Consider the following 18,753-nt stretch of genomic DNA (forward strand, 5'->3'; position numbering starts at 1 on the left):
CTAACAGAAGGAGGGGCACATCTCCCTTCTGGCAACCCCCTGATGTATCTTTTGGAAATGGGGGCCCCAGTGGCCGAAAAAGTGCTCACTTTTTTTTAGCAACATTTTCTCAAACAAAAACATGTGTTTGGGGCCCAAAAAGGACATTTTTCACTATTTGAGGCCTAAAAGAGTGGTGTGTGTGTGTGTGGGGGGGGGAGGGTGTGTGAAAGTGTATATATGAGGTAAAGTGTTAATAAGGGGAATAACTCCAAAAATATAGCTTTCAGAACTAAACCCTTTTGATAACAACTCCCCTTAGGATAAGAAGGTATTTCAAATTTAGTGTTATGAAAACATTGAAATTTTTGAATAATGGGCTACATGAAAGTTTTGCATGACGATAATGGCGATCATAATAGCTCCAAATTTTTCCTCTCGCAATAGACGAATCTGAATAATTAACCTTTGTCATGTTAAATGATAAATCTTCCTTTATGCGATCATGAGGTCCATTGAAAAACACAGTCTTTACATAAAAACCTCACCATGGACCTTTGGTTCTTGAAAGTTAAAATATAACACAATTTTTTCATTGTCATTTATATTATTTATTCTTTGCATTAAAATCATATAATTATGAAGGCATCTTAATACATTTCTAAAAAAAAAATAATAATCATGTTTTAACGCATTTATCTGTTGAAAAAAATTTAAAAAAGAAGAGAAATTTTCTTTGTTCTGATTAATGGGAATAATGCATACAGTCTATGCTATAATTCTATGACATACATGTTGAGAGTACTTACAAATATGATGTGAAGTATTCAAGTGTATTATTTAAGTGGTTTTAAGGATAGAATTTGCTGGGACAATTTTAACAGGAATATTAATTCATATAAGTACATTGCGGGGTGTAATTCAGAAAACTTCCATTCTAGTCATTGGCCTACAATATTGATCTGTAAGACATGTAAAGTTTTTAAAATACTTTCCTGTCATAAATGAAGTACATGTATGAACTAAATAATGAAGCTGCATACAAAATCTTAACCAAGTATGCAAACACCTCCATTCCTAGAAAGTTCAAGGTAATAAAAACAAACAGTACATAGCATGCTCATTTAAATAATTCCACTTACTACATGTAGTTATCCACCAAATTAATTTGTGCATTTGTTTAAGACAAAAATTAATATTTCTCTGTCTAGCCATTGAGATGAATCATTTGCCATTTTGAAGTAAAAGATTGGTGTCAGAAATTGTTTTTTTAACACTTGTAACAATCTGAAAGGCCTCTAATGCAAGGCTTTTAATGCAACAAATGATAATAATAATAATAATAAAAATACTTCAGTTACAAAAACTAACATTTCTCTCTTTTATGTTTTTATTTTTCTTGCCTCCACAAATGGACTCAATAAACTTTGATTTGAAAAAAAAAATGTTACTCCATAGAATATTAAGAAAATATTCATATGGTATAAAATCTTCATAAACAATCTTTTTCTAAATTCTAGTGCATAATTTTACTACAGAGAGGCTCTTGCTGTTCATTTTAAACATGAAATTTACCCTCAAAACATGAAAAAACTATCTGTTCTCTTTGGCAAGGGAATGTCTGTTTCCTTACAAATTGATTACAAATACAAATTTGGCTAATATGGCTGTTTGTTTGAAGCTGATTATCATATAGTTTTGTAAAGATACATCAAACATGTAAGCATTTTTGTTAAATAAATATATAGGGGAAAAAAGATTATTACAAAATTATAATTATGAATTTCAGACATTAAAAACCATCACAAGATAAACAGCTATGCCTATATGGGCTGCAAGCACCTAGCAATAAAAGTAATCTCTCTTAATAATATTCTAAAGTTATAAATTCCTAAACACATTAACATACAAAGTGCTATCACAGATAAAAACAGAGAAACGAAAAAAATGCCAAGACCTGAAACTTTTCAATGTTAAAGAAAGATACAAACTCTGAAAGAATAAAAATCTGTGCATACCTTAGCTACAAGGAAGCAGGTGTGAACACTGATGTCTATGAACATGTTTGATCAGAAAAGAATTTTAAAATTCTACTTATCAAAGATTCCTCGAACGTATAAATTACATCAAGCTTATCACTTTCTTAAAATAACATAATTGAACTTGTTTTCGTGAATTTTAACCAATACAGTTCTTCTGCTTCAATTTTAGAGTTTGATTGTTACTCCTTATATGTGGGTATCTAGAAATACTTTCCATTAAAAATGCCTATAAAGATTTTAACCCTTACCATCTTAAACATCTGAAATGGACATGCCCATTTTTTGCAATCTGGATATAAATATTAATCATTTTTAGGAAAAAATATGAAATATGTGACTGAATAGCAAATAGAGTAGAATTTTTTTCTTCTATGGGGTAGTAGTGCAGCCAATATCAACTTTTTTTGCTGATAAAGTTCTTTTTTTAAGTAAAGACAACACTGATTAAATGGTTAAGTGACTTCATGATTTGACACACTGAATAATTGTTTGTGTATTCTAGGCTTAAAGAGTGTCCATTCACCCTTTCAGGCACTGAGAGTATGGTCCCCAGAAATGGCATGCCTGTAAAGGTTGTTATCTTTCAAAAGGTGACCTATAAATTTTGAATTCAGTAATTCACTGAATGATACTAAATATGTGATGTTTACTATTTTGATGCACAGAAGGCCAATGAGACCATTATATGCATCATGGATAAAATTAAGGTATTGCTGCCAAAATAAATGATCATATCTTTCAGACGAGCTTGACTGACAGAATTAGACTGAAGATGTCCAGCTGTATTTGTTTATTACATGTGACACCTGGATAATATAATAACTTTTCTGTATCTAAATGGAATATACTTCCTTATACAAAAGTATATCAAAGTCTCTGACGGTATTGATGAGACAAATTAATCAAAGGCAGCATGCAATAACCAATCAGTCAAAGATTCTTCACTACCAACTTCTATATTAATATAGTTGTTCATATAGCAGGCAGAATTCCATATAAATTATACATTGTGTATGGCACAGAATAAATGAAAACAATAAAAAGGTATAGAAATTGATAAAACCATGTTTCATAAATCTTGATAATATTTAATCATTGTTTTTATAAAGTAATATACAAAAAATGACATATAATTCACATTAATTAAAAAAAATAATAACACAAACACTCACACAATGGAATTCTTTATCACAGTCATTGTTTAAGAATTTAATATGAATCATCTATATACATATAAAATATTGGAGCAATTTCTTATTTTCTTTTCACATAACTTAATTTTCACAATTGTTTTGACACAACTACATAGAATGAATGTAGATTTAATGGTAAATTTATTGAACACGTTAGAAAAATATCATATTATGCGAGTCTGGCAAGCATAAATAGAGGATATTGAATGAGTGTAAGTTCAATACTGAATTTATGGCATGACTTGAATAAAATTATATTATGCGAGCCTCTGGTGAGCAAAATATTATTTTCTTCAACAAGTGCAATAAATTTAGTAATGAACTTACACAAATTTAATATTCTATTTATCACATACCCAAAATAAAGACCCTTTTAAATTGAAATAAGAGTCATTTTTCATTGACAAGCCTATAGTATAATGCTAACATTTAGCGCGTCTTTACACTATGTTTGTATAACGCTAATGATGTCATGTCAAAATATATGCACGGCCGTGCAATTCCATATTTAGGGAGTCGCAAAATCGGCATGGGTTTGTGATAATATTGTTTTTTTCAATGAGTTCAACAAATTTAATATTGAATCGACATGAATATAATGTTCTATTCATCACATATCCAAAATAAGAACAATTTATGGTTAAAAAAGTGCCATTTTTCATTGACACGCCTACAGTGTAACACTAACATTAGCAATTTTGAACGCTATGTTTTTATATAACGCAAATGACGTCATGTCAAAGTGTTATAACACTATAGTTAAATATCATTTTTATTAAATGGCTTTATTACAATGTGATAAAAAAATTAAAACAGCTTGTAATAATAAGTTCTTGTTCATCAAATGTGGAGAACACAAAGACAAAACATGATAACAAACATAAAGAATATCTTATCAATAAAATAATACTGATCCAGATAATTAAACATCAAACTGAGAAATAAAAATATGTCATGGAAACTTATTGAGCTGCGTCACGACAAAACCAACTTAGTGCGTTTGCGACAAGCATGGATCCAGACCAGCCTTCGCATCCACGCAGTCTGATCAGGATCCATGCTGTTCGCTTACCAACTCTATTACAAGTGGAGAAACTGACAGCGAACAGCATGGATCCTGATCAGACTGCGCGGATGCGCAGGCTGGTCTGGATCCATGCTGGTCGCAAATGCACTAAGTTGGTTTTGTCGTGACGCTGGCTCAAATATGTCATGGAAACTTATTATGTCTTGATTCAGTTACTGTTGATTTTGGAGCCCACCCCTACGAAGTTTTCTTCTTTCAATCTTCTTCCTTTTCATAATTAACAATTCATATAAAATATTTCCAATATTATTTGATATTTTGATAAAATTAGACAATTTCCAGTTACCCATTAAGGCTTTATCATTTACCTAAGTACATCAGCATGGTTGCCATTTGAAACAACTACTTCATCTTCACCACTGATGTAGAACAGTGGATGGTTCGAATCTATTACGCCACCACCATTACTGCTTGTGCTACTGGAGCTCAACTTCCTTTGCAAAAAAATTTCATGACCTACATACACTGTTTTGTTATACATTTTTTGAAAGGATGTAAAAAAAAATACTTAGTCTAAAAAAAAAAGCCACTAGATCTAGTCAATGAAGACAATGATGATAAATATTATGACCACTATCATAATTATTATGACCACTATCAAAGAATAAATGTGTCAGTCACAGAATCTCTCTGCTCCAATAATGCAGATGTTCTAAATCTATACAAGAATCCACTCAAAAGATTTCAAGTCTGTCTTGTAAAAATCATTGTTCCTATATTGTCTATAAATGCCTTAATTTTTTTCCCTGTGTGTACCTATATTGCCCATTTAAAGGCTATTTTATAAATGCCTTAATTTTTTTCCCTGTGTGTACCTATATTGCCTATTTAAAGGCTATTTTATAAATGCCTTAATTTTTTTCCCTGTGTGTACCTATATTGCCCATTTAAAGGCTATTTTATAAATGCCTTAATTTTTTTCCCTGTGTGTACCTATATTGCCCATTTAAAGGCTATTTTATAAATGCCTTAATTTCTTTCCCTGTGTGTACCTATATTGCCTATTTAAAGGCTATTATATAAATGCCTTAATTTTTCTTTCCCTGCCAATAGAAAATAAAGTGGGGGCAAGAACATGCTGTAATCCACATTCTCCCGTCTATGGTTTTAAAATCACAGGTTTTCACAAAACAAAACAATTCAAAAGTACCCTTTCACTTGTTTAAAACCAAACTTTTCTGATATTTGGTTCATAAGTCCTGTATCAGGTTTAAATTTTGTAGTTATTTTGTGATGATATGCATTGTTAAATATACGTCTCACAGCGTCCAGTTTACCCCACCTCTCTGACACCTGAGTTTCTGTTGCTTCCTCACATCTGTCAAAATAATGAATAATAATTAATACCTTACTTTCATATCTCCATAAAAACAAGTTAACCGAAAATATTTGGTTTTAACATATTTTATTCATCATATAAAGGAACAAATTTTACATGACATAACAATGTTAGTATTTTTCTTTCTTTTTCACAGTATATTACATGTTTGAAAGGTGAATATGATAAAAAAATGTACTCCATGTGTGCAATGAAATGCCTAAATAAATCATTAAAAATTACAGAAATAATGATTCACATATGAAACAGCCAATGATATAGTGTCAAGCATGACTTCAAGAACATGCAATGTAACTTATGGTGTAAGCCAGCAATTTAAAATACTTAGGCTGAAAAAAACAATATAAAAATACTAACAATCTATTTCACAAAGTTTATCAACCTCCAAACATATCGAGGGGTTAAACCTGTCCTTATCAACGAGTTTGCGGCTTATTTTCTAAACCACATATTAATCTTCTTTTTCCTTACACTATGTTATATACAAATAACACTTCTCTTCAAGCACTCTTTATGAAATATTTTATAACATAAAATAATAAAAATTTCTACCCAGAAGTAATAAATTAACTTACGATCCTATTCTACTGGATCCCTGCGATGTTGTAGCCTGACATTCTGTGGATATAGGACTTCCGGTACCAGATATTACCTGCCAACTGTAACATACACAATCATCATTCAAATGAGCCGCGTCATGACAATACCAACATAGTGGGTTTGCGACCAGCATGGATCAAGACCAGCCTGCGCATCCGCGCAGTCTGATCAGGATCCATGCTGTTCGCTTACCAACTCTATTACAAGTGGAGAAACTGACAGCGAACAGCATGAATCCTGATCAGACTGCACGGATGCTCAGACTGGTCTGGATCCTTGCTGATGTCAAACGCACTATGTTGGTTTTGTTGTGACAGGGTTCAAATAATTCTCATACTATTCTTATGTTATCAGAAAGCTGACAGATATGTAATAGTTAACTCTTGTTAAGAAAAAATTAAACAGCTCAAAAGCAGCGATAAGCAAGCAACTGTAGCTGTTATAGACTTTTATTCTTTTTCTTATTAGCGTCTAACTCATTGACCAACTTTTTGAAGGCGAGCATAGTGCTTATCCAGACAGATACAACGTTTAAATGAACTGTTAAATAAATGTTATTGATGGCGGTTTCTGTAAAATAGACTGTTAAAAATTAAGTCATTCTCATTGGTCAAAAAATTAAGGCAAACATTAATTTGCTGTTGTAATAAACTTGTGTATTATAACTATAGATCATAGAAAAGGTATTGTTTGGAAAGGATGTTTGCCTCAATTCCTGGCTACGTTATTAGACAGACCATAAGGTAATTATAACTTCTTCACTTGATGTTCACCATATTTTGGATCAGTCAGTTAAGTGGAAGTTTAATGAGACGATAATATACATGTAGTATGATGTCAATGTTTCTACCAGGTGTTATTTTAGTGATGATAGCAGCAACAGGTGCCTGCCTAAAATATCCCCCTTTATACCTTTATACATAATTATGTTTATTGTATATATATAGGGGTAGGATAGAGGTGTGTGCGTTAGACGTCGGGAACTTGTATTGGCAGCTATAATGTCTTCCTATGATATAAAGAAAGAGTCAGGTGACCTTACTCTTCCCTGTTGCCAATTAAATTAAAGTACTTTGATCTTGAAAACTCTTACTTAACAATAAACAATGAACAAATCAAAGGTCAAATCATTTCATAAGACTAGTGGAGAAAAGGTTATGGAATGACGGTAGAAATAGACCTTAAAAGTTCATTGTATAAAAAATGGTCTAAATTATTCATTATCCTAATTTTTCTATAAGTATGTTATAAGTATTCCGTTTCAAAGAACATTCTAAACAGAAATAATTTACCTTCCGCAAGTTGGTGATTCTGATATACTAGGTTGTCTACCCCTGTTTGACTGCATTGTTATAGGACTAGATGATCTATTACATGACAAACCCGTCTGAAGCCGAGAACCACTGGCACTAGGATAGCCTCCTTCTGACTGGCTGTAGCCAATAAAGAGGATAAAATTTGTATAAACATATTGATAAGTTGTTTTTTTAATACAATATGCACTATAACAACAAAATATAAAGTTATTCAAAATGATAAACAGAGCATGTTTTCAAGAAATATTTTTCTGCATCAAACATTTTGGTGTTTATATGAAACTGTAAGCTTTAAATACTTGAATCAAACATTTTAGCTGAATGACATGTGAACTTTTCTCCCTTACATCTAATATTGTGCAATAAAAGTGATATGGTTTTTAAGTTCAAACTTTCTGAAAACCTGAAAACCCTGAATTTAGGATTATTTTAATTGATTTTGTATACTAAGAGAGTGCTTTCAGCAGTATAAAACAAGAGCCGGTTGAACTGGGTGATGCTCCCTGACTAAGTTTTGGACACAGAAAAGTATATCTTTTGTAGTCCAAGACAAAGTTCAAAGTGTGATTATTCAAAACTAAGGCAATGCAGAGTTACTGTTCTTTGCACTGCACTTCTATCTACCGACTTGCGCACAACACATCGTCTATGTCTATATGTTGATCATTTCTGTGAAATAGTTGTAAAATCCGACTTCGAATAACAAAGTTATGGGCCGGACACAATTTTGCTTCAAGGTCATGCTGTGATCTTGACCTTCAAGGTAGCGACCCAAATGTTGTGCGCGACATGTTGTCTCAATATGGAGATCATTTCTGTGAAATAGTTGTAAAATCCAACTTCAAATAAAGAAGTTAAGGGTCGGACACGATTTTGTTGCAAGGTCTTGCTGTGACCTTGACCTTCAAGGTAGCGACCCAAATGTTGTGCGCGACATGTCGTCTTAATATGGTCATCATTTCTGTGAAATAGTTGTAAAATTCGACTTCAAATAACGAAGTTATTGGCCAGACACAATTTTGCTGCAAGGTCATGCTGTGACCTTGACCTTCAAGGTAGCGATCCAAATGTTGCGCGTGACACATCGCCTCAATATGGTGAACATTTCTGTGAAATAGTTGTAAAATTCGACTTATAATAACGAAGTTATGGGCCGGACACGATTTTGCTGCAAGGTCATGCTGTGACCTTGACCTTCAAGGTAGCAACCAATATGATGCGCGCAACACGTTGTCTCAATATGGAGATCGTTTCTGTGAAATAGTTGTAAAATTCGACTTCAAATAACAAAGTTATGGGCCGGACACAAATTCGGGTACATACGGACAGACTGACGGACAACCCGGCAACTATATGCTCCCCGGGGAGCATAAAAAACTGAACTTAAGGTATATGCCTAAAAAACCTGTTCCCATGTAGTTGGATATTTGAAAATGCTTTCAATGTAAGGGAGAAAATGATAAATTTGGCTTCACCCTTTTCAGTATAATAATAAAAATAGCCAATAAGATTAAATGATATTAATTGATGCCAGCTAGCCATGGAGGTTGAAGATATCATTTACCTCAATACATCACCATGGTTGCCATTTGAAACAACTACTTCATCTTCACCATTGATGTAGAACAGTGGATGGTTTGAATCTACTACGCCAGCACCGTTACTGCTGGTGCTACTGGAGCTCAACTTCCTCGGACACCCTCCCACGCTGCCTAGACTACTTGTACTGTTATTTAAATGTCTTCTTAGGCCACTTGAATATGTTTCTGAAATAAAATAAGAAGTTTTTAGTGAAAACAGCTCATTTATTTCCTTTTTTTATAAATCTAGGTAGAGAGATCTCACATAATTATCTCTCTGTACACTGAGAGGTGACCTTTAAAGCTCCATGCAACTGATGCTTATAGATTAGTAAAATATTTTTTATTATTTTTATTACCTTTGTTGAGTTGTAAGTTATATAGTTATTGTTGCACATATAATGCATGATTCTAGGTGCCAGTTTATGCAGTAATGCAGCCTTCAATAAACATTATGGACTATGTTAAACTCCCTTATTTTTTTTAAGATGGCTAAATAGCTTCCCCACAAGAAAATATGAGCCGCATCATGACAAAACCAATATAATGGGTTTGCGACCAGCATGGCTCCAAACCAGCCTGCGCATTAGCACAGTCTGATCAGGATCCATGCTGTTCACTTACCAACCCTATTACAAGTAGAGTAACTGATAGCGAACAGCATGGATCCTGATCAGACTGCGAGGATGCGCAGGCTGGTCTGGATCCATGCTGGTCGCAAACGCACTATGTTGGTTTTGTCATGACGCGGCTCATATGTAATGTGATGTCCTTCTAGGCTGCTTGCGAGTGACAAGCAATACATAAACTGCATTGCTACACAGGCCCCAATGAAAAAATTATGCTATGAGGCTCCCATAAATAAAGTATGGAAAAAGTACACACCTGGTGCTTTAATGACCCCATTTGTGTCTGATAAAGAGCTATGTACTTTGGAAGACCTGAAATTAAACAAATATCTCAGATATAAAAAGATAAAAGCCTATTTCTTAAATTTTTGTAAACAAAAACTTGAATTATATGCAGCAATGTTTCAAAGTTATAAAAACAGGTTACGGCAATTGACAATATAAAACTATTTATTGACTTTTTAGTGCTTTGACTATCTGAATGCAGCTTGCCTATGCCATCCCTACGGAGTCAAACCAGCCTGCGCTTTAATACCATCTTACAGACTCAATTCTGTTCACTGATTAATATTAGTATTACTATATTAAAATCCCTCCAAATACCAATGCACTGTTCTAAATTAAAACCTACACAAGTCCATTATACAAAGCATGCATGATAAAAGGTAAATAATGATGATATAAAAGTAAACATGATCAGGTGGATTAAACCACAAGGACTTGACTGCAACACTGTCTTCATTTTCATGTATTGATTACTGTATAATACGAGGGTTGTCCAAAAAATTCGTGCACTGCAGTTATTGTCGTGTGAGTTATTGATAGAAAAACATTAATTATATATCACTTGAAGGGGAGATATATCTTAAATAAGAAAACAAAAGAAACAAGAGCTGTCGGTAGGACAGCAGTGCTTGACTATTCTTAGTGCTTGATAGTAAAAAAAGCCTTGTTTAAAAGGTAAAATTTTCTTAGTAAAGAAAAAGGCAAAATTCTTCTTTAAATCCATATTACAGTTACAGGCATTGGAGAGAGTCCTATCATGCTTATAAAATTTCAACATGTTTCAAAGCCTTATGTCAATGAACTTTGAAAATATTTGAGGTATTACAAAAACTTTAACGTAAATTCTAAGTCGAAAAAGGGGCATAATTCTGTCATAATGCTTGATAGAGTTACCTCCTCCTGTCTACAGGTTGGGATCATGATGTTGAACAAGTGTGCAAAGTTTCAAAGCCATTTGGCAATGGACTTTGAAAATATTTGAGGTATTACAAAAACTTTAACATATATTTTAAGTCAAAAAAGGGGCATAATTCTGTCAAAATGCTTGATAGAGTTACCTCCTCCTGTCTACAGGTTTGGATCATGATGGTGGACAAGTGTGCAAAGTTTCAAAGCCATATGTCAATGGACTTTGAAAATATTTGAGGTATTACAAAAACTTTAACGTAAATACTAAGTCGAAAAAGGGGCATAATTCTGTCAAAATGCTTGATAGAGTTACCTCCTCCTGTTTACAGGTTGGGGTCATGATGGTGAACAAGTGTGCAAAGTTTCAAAGCCATATGTCAATGGACTTTGAAAATATTTGAGGTATTACAAAACTTTAACGTAAATTCTAAGTCAAAAAAGGGGCATAATTCTGTCAAAATGCTTGATAGAGTTACCTCCTCCTGTTTACAGGTTGGGGTCATAATGGTTAACAAGTGTGCAAAGTTTCAAAGCCATATGTCAATGGACTTTGAAAATATTTGAGGTATTACAAAAACTTTAACGTAAATTCTAAGTCGAAAAAGGGGCATAATTCTGTCAAAATGCTTGATAGAGTTACCTCCTCCTGTCTACAAGTTGGGATCATGATGGTGAACAAGTGTGCAAAGTTTCAAAGCCATATGTCAATGGACTTTGAAAATATTTGAGGTATTACAAAAACTTTAACGTAAATTCTAAGTCGAAAAAGGGGCATAATTCTGTCAAAATGCTTGATAGAGTTACCTCCTCCTGTCTACAGGTTGGGATCATGATGGTGAACAAGTGTGCAAAGTTTCAAAGCCATATGTCAATGGACTTTGAAAATATTTGAGGTATTACAAAAACTTTAACGAAAATTCTAAGTCGAAGAAGGGGCATAATTCTGTCAAAATGCTTGATAGAGTTACCTCCTCCTGTCTACAGGTTGGGGTCATGATGGTGAACAAGTGTGCAAAGTTTCAAAGCCATATGTCAATGGACTTTGAAAATATTTGAGGTATTACAAAAACTTTTAACATAAGTGGTTACAACGCTGACGCTCGGGTGACAACAATAGCTCTACTTATTCTTATCGAATAGTCGAGCTAAAAAACATGTAACCGGCATGTCCTGAAAACGAATTGTCATACAGTTACCTTGGTAAATGTATATGGGCGCACGACAAAAAATTGAGTTTGATGTATCACTGTATTCTTTAAACACTACATATTAACGTAAAAATTCAGGGAAAAGTGTGTGTACATATTCCTAAAGTCACTAGAAAATATGTCGTCATTTGCCCTATTGTAACTGTCGTAAAGAACCATTTGTGTGCGGTCGTCAATACTGTAATTACGTAAATATGTCAGTCGCTAAACGTCTGGAAATACGGATGATCATTAAATTTGGTGCAAATATTGGTAAAACACCAACAGATATCTACAAAGAACTTAAAAGGGCAAGCGGGACAAGTTCATTGTCACGAAGGCTGGTTTTTTAAATGCTCTGTGGAAGAAAAAGAGAGTCGGTAGACGATGACAACCAGTCAGGCAGATGTCAATCCGTAATGCCGGCGCATGTGACAAGGGTTGTCCAATATAATCCTGCACTGGTGGAATATGCTGCATGTACGTTGCATAAAAAACAATAAAAACTACACAACACTTTTCATCAATCATTCCTGTATTGACAGTAAAACAAATTTTAACATAAAAAGCAAATACCACTTTATATTTACAAGTAAAGCAACAAGCAATACAATTACAATGATGAACTAACCCAATTTTTTGTCTTGCGTCGGTATTACGTTACTAAGGTAACTCAATGACCATTCTTTTACACAACACGCCAGTTACTCGGCTTTTTCTTTTGTTTTCTTATTCGAGACAGATTTCTTCTTCAAGTGATATATAATTCATTTGTTTTTATTAATAACTCTCACGACAATAACTGCAGTGCAAGAATTTTTTGGACAACCCTCGTACATTTGTATATTATTTATGTATCACAAAAATTTTGCGAATGTCAAAAAGTGGATTTTTTGCTGCAGAAAAATTTGCAAAAATAATAATAAAGCAGGTACATGTTAAGAATATAACGTTATTGTTATCGTTCTATTCAGTTGTTTAATACCTTTATTATTTATATAATTGTTTGAAATATACATTGTAAGTTTGATAAAGGACCAGATTACACATTTCTTTGTCATATTTTAAAACATTCCTTTGTTATATGAATAACCCATTGTGTTATTAACACATATATTGTTTCATTAAATATTTGTGATTTGTTAAGACCAAACTGAAACAAACAAGCAGTGAGGAAAATTATTCTCAGAGCCTGAACAGTCAAACTTATTCATGTAAGATGCTGTATGAAATCGTGTTTTCAAATGATTGAAGAAAGTTTGCCTAAAAAGAGATAATTTCTGCGCGATTAAAATCATTAAATATTTGAGAGTAATTTCAATTCCAAAAAATTGCAAATATTTCAATGTCGAAAAATTAACCACTTACAGTGTATATTTAACAGTGTAATGTTCAACACCAGCAATAGATAAATACTTAAATATCCCTGAACATTTCAACAAAAATGCTAGTAATTAACTAAAAATTTACATAATCAGTCTATACACAAGTTAGAACAAAAAACTCATATTATTGCAATTATAACATCACAATCTTTGTTATATAAAGACTGGCAACTATGTATTTCAATATCAATTAATATTAAAGAAGCTCTACTTAGGTACAAAGCCTAAAAACAAAAACAAAACATGAATTTGTAACATAGAACAACTGGGGCACTTCTAACAGAAAAACATACAATAACAAAGAAGAAATATACTCAGAAATAAATCGAAAATCATTTTTTTGTTCCATTTGTAGACTGATTTGCGTGAAAAGGGATGCAACGTTTTTAAATTTCAGGTCATTTTTCAATATACAAATAATCATTTTGAAAAACCGGTGTAAGTGAATTATCTGAAAATTTTCACACATGTTACTGGTCTAACCCTTAATCAAATGGAGCATTAATGTAGAGAAAAATTTCCAGTACCATCATGTCAAAAAACCTCAGTGAAGTCCCTATAATTAAAATTAAATCAATATTTAATTTTTGCATTATTTTGTTTGTATGTTTAAGTTTTACATCACACCAACACAGTATAGGTCATATGGCAGTGTTCCAGCTTTACTTGTGGAGGAAGACCTCAGGTGCCCTTCCGTGCATTATTTCAGGCTCAAAGGGGCACCTTAGTAGAACCACCGACATTCGGTAAGCAAGCTGGATAGCTTCCTCACATGAAAAAATCCAAAATCCCTGAATTTTCGTATTAAAAAAACTGTCTTCTACCTTCCATTAATTATAAAGCACTTACCTTTTGTTATCAATAGAGTAATCTTCTGATGTAATATGAGACAAGAAATAGAAACAGAAAAATAATATCTGAAAATATAAAATAAAGTTATAATTAATTGATCATCCTTTAAAATCCCTGTTCAACACCTTTACCACAAAATTGCAATAGTTCTATTGTCACCACAGAGCTTTTGTTACATCAGTATAAATCATATTCAAATACCATGACAAAACCAACATAGTGCGTTAGTGACCAGCATGGATCCAGACCAGCCTGTGCATCCGCGCAGTCTGATCAGGTACAAGTAGAGAGACTGATAGCGAACAGCATGGATCCTGATCAGACTGCGCGGATGCGCAGGCTGGTCTGGATCCATGCTGGTTGCAAACACACTATGTTGGTTTTGTCATGGCGCAGCTCATTTGTATCTATAATTTTTTCATTTACATATCATGTTATTGAATGCTAGGTTCATTATAACTTTGTATATGGTAGTATTCAATTCAAATTAGGTAACTGTCTGCTAATCATGCTTTAAAAACAACAATTCTAATCTTTTATTTGTCTAGATTCCAAAAATAAAAGTTACAATATACATGTATGTTGAGAAAGGGCCCCAAATAATGGTGCTGTAACTTATGACCAAACTTGATTTGTGCTGTAAATCATTTGTTAATTTACACAATGAAAGGAAGTTTTTCTTTTTAAAGTAGAAAATTGCCATCAATCACATAAGCAATCAAGAGTTCATGAAAAGCAATACAGTTTAATAATCCAAATATTTAAACAAAAGCTGTCCATAAGCCAGCTTGCTTGACTACTCTCAGTGTTTGACAGTAAGAAATGGGGCATAACTCTCTTAAAAGGTAAATCAGAGATATGGGACTTGTGCCCATCCTGTTAGATAATCACAGAAAACATGTGTGTGGAGTTTCAACCTATTCTCTTCAATACCGACTTGCATGCAGAAACTTAACCAAAATGTGACAGCAATGCAAACTACTCTTCAAACAGTCCATCTCAAAATATATCTGCATATCTTATCTATAAATAGTATTTACTGACCTCCTCTCCTTTATTTAATCTGTCTGAAAGATTGTGCCTACAAACAAATCAAAATTATGTATCAAAATAATAAATGTCTTTATATAAAAATGTAATAATAATATTAACATGGAATACACTGTTAAAAACTAAAACACTTTTACATATCATCTTGCAGCAATCTTAAATTAAAATACTGTATAGCAAATAATATAAATGTTCAAGAACAAAATCTTGTTATTCAACATATAACTGTTTACTAAATCACTAAAATCATTATCAACATTTCTTTTTAAAGCAATGTCTTTAAGGAGTTTCTACTGTTTTTATCAATATTTGATATACTTATGATAAAATGTGCTCACTGAAGACCCATCTACTTTAATGTTTAATGAATGTATCTAAAAAACTAGAACTACGTGAGTCGGATGTGTGAACAATATAGTTTAGGAGAAGTGGCCTGGACAGGAAAATTAACAAAGGGCAATAACTCAAAAAATAAGAAGTGCAGAGCAGCAGTTTCTTTGCACTGCACTTCTTATCAATAAGATATATCATCCTATGAAGTTTCAAGTCCATAGCTTTTATAATTTATGAGAAATGGCCTGGACAAAAATAAAGAATGAAAATTAATAAAGGGTAATAAGTCAAAAATAAGAAATGCAGAGTACCAGTTCTTGTACAATGCACTTTTTCTTAATGAGATCTATCATCCTATGAAGTTTCATGTCCATAGCTTTTACACTTTAGGAGAAATGACCTGGAAAAAATAAAGTATGAAAATTAACAAAGGGCAATAACTCAAAAAATAAGAAATGCAGAGTACCGGTTCTTGTGCAATTCACTTCTTCTTAATAAGATCTATCATCCTATGAAGTTTCAAGTCCATGGCTTTCATACATTACGAGAAATGGCCCGGACAAAATTAAAGTATGAAAAATAACAAAGGGCAATAACTCAAAAATTAGGAAGTGCAGAGTATCGGTTCTTGTGCACTGCACTTCTTTTTAATGAGATCTATCATCCTATGAAGTTTCAAGTCCATAGCTTTTATAGTTGAAGAGAAATGGCCTGGACAAAATTAAAGTATGAAAATTAACAAAGGGCAATAACTCAAAATTTAAGAAGTGCAGAGTACTAATTCTTGTGCACTGCATTCGGGTTATTGAAAGAAGCATGCATACCAAGTTTGAAGTCAATCAGCCTTATAATGACTGAGTTATGCTCCTGACAAGCTTTAGGGGACGCCGACAACGACGCCGACAAAAGTAATCCCTATATGTCGCCTTTTCAAGGCGACACAAAAACATATTATGTAATAAATAAATCACTCACCCAAATAAGTACCAGTCATAAGCTAATGTAAGATATACAATCTCTGTGGCTGTCAAAGATTTATGTATTGCACCATCAGCCCATAGAGAAAGTCTTAACAATGAAACAAACATTGGTGTCCGGTCCCAGCCAGATATACAATGCACTAAAACACCTTTATCACCTGAAACATGGAAACAGTAACACATAAATAAAACACTAGTGTCCAGTCCCAGCCAGATATACAATGCACTAAAATACCTTAATCACCTGAAACATGGAAACAGTAAAGTATAAATAAAACACTATTGTCCAGTCCCAGCCAGATATACAATGCACTAAAACACCTTTATCATCTGAAACATGGAAACAGTAAAGTATAAATAAAACACTATTGTCCAGTCCCAGCCAGATATACAATGCACTAAAATACCTTAATCATCTGAAACATGGAAACAGTAAAGTATAAATAAAACACTATTGTCCAGTCCCAGCCAGATATACAATGCACTAAAATACCTTAATCACCTGAAACATGGAAACAGTAAAGTATAAATAAAACACTATTGTCCAGTCCCAGCCAGATATACAATGCACTAAAATACCTTTATCACCTGAAACATGGAAACAGTAAAGTATAAAATAAAACACTATTGTCCAGTCCCAGCCAGATATAAAAATGCACTAAAATACCTTTATCACCTGAAACATGGAAACAGTAAAGTAAAAATAAAACACTATTGTCCAGTCCCAGCCAGATATACAATGCACTAAAATACCTTAATCACCTGAAACAGGAAACAGTAAAGTATAAATAAAAACACTATTGGTCCAGTCCCAGCCAGATATACAATGCACTAAAACACCTTTATCATCTGAAACATGGAAACAGTAAAGTATAAATAAAACACTATTGTCCAGTCCCAGCCAGATATACAATGCACTAAAATACCTTAATCATCTGAAACATGGAAACAGTAAAGTATAAATAAAACACTATTGTCCAGTCCCAGCCAGATATACAATGCACTAAAACACCTTTATCATCTGAAACATGGAAACAGTAAAGTATAAATAAAACACTAGTGTCTTGCCCCAGCCAGATATACAATGCACTAACATACCTTAATCACCTGTAAGAGGGAAACAGTAAATTAATCAAACATTGAAGTCTGATCCTTTGAAACCTCAAATCAAAACTCTGCAATCACTGTATCAATTGGTAAAATGTCAGCAATGCAAGTTTTAGATATTTCTGACTATTTTAAAGGACAAAAAAAAACAACAACAAAACAAGATTGCATTTGAGAAAAATGCTATGCCACCGCATTAATACCTAAGCTCTAGGCCTTTTGGGCATTTACAAGAAGGTAATTTAAGTTTTTGAAGCCTTGTACCTTGTACCTACAGACAATAAGATTTTTTTATTTTTTACTATATGTATATATTGAAAATCAATGCCCCCCCCGGGCGGGGGCAATTTTGACCCCAGGGCTATAATTTGAACAATCTTGCTAGGGTTCACTACACAATGTTTCATGCAAAATATCTAACCTCAAGCATTTGTCAATTGCTAGAAGAAATTTTTTTAAAGTTTTTACTATATACATATAAACGAAAACCAAATGACCCCCGGGGCAGGGCCGATTTTGACCCAGGGCTATAATTTGAACAATCTGGGTAGGGTCTACAACACAATGCCTTATGCTCTAGGCCTTTTGGGTCTCTTTACAAGTAGGTATTTAAAGTTTTACTATATGACATATAGTGAAAATCAATGACCCCCGGGGCGGGGCCGATTTTGGACCCTAGGGCTATAATTTGAACAATCTTGGTAGCAAGTCTACCAGCAATGCCTTATGCAAAATATCTAAGCTCTAGGCTATTTGGGTCTTTACCATAAAGTATTTTAAGTTTTTACTATATGTACATATAGTGGAAAATCAAGACCCCGGCAGGGCCGATTTTTGACCCCAGGGCTATAATTTGAAACAATCTTGGTAGAGGTCTACCAGACAATGCCTTATGCAAAT

At 33.2% G+C, this 18,753-nt stretch overlaps 1 protein-coding gene across 1 annotated transcript; it reads right to left on the reverse strand.

The window, feature by feature from the left end:
• Positions 1–5,167: 5,167 nt before the first annotated feature.
• LOC132750845 (myotubularin-related protein 14-like) lies at positions 5,168–16,929 on the reverse strand. Its single transcript, XM_060740899.1, has 8 exons — positions 16,742–16,929; positions 15,428–15,464; positions 14,381–14,448; positions 10,022–10,077; positions 9,121–9,322; positions 7,533–7,673; positions 6,216–6,299; positions 5,168–5,619 (listed from the first exon to the last, which is right to left on the reverse strand). Exons 1-8 carry the CDS (start codon positions 16,927–16,929, stop codon positions 5,442–5,444), a joined length of 954 nt encoding a protein of 317 aa, XP_060596882.1. The 3' UTR covers positions 5,168–5,441.
• Between the last annotated feature and the right edge of the window lie 1,824 nt (positions 16,930–18,753).

This window comes from Ruditapes philippinarum, unplaced genomic scaffold (assembly GCF_026571515.1).
Source record: "Ruditapes philippinarum isolate M1 unplaced genomic scaffold, ASM2657151v2 ctg16941_1_1_1_1, whole genome shotgun sequence".
NCBI lineage: Eukaryota > Metazoa > Mollusca > Bivalvia > Venerida > Veneridae > Ruditapes > Ruditapes philippinarum.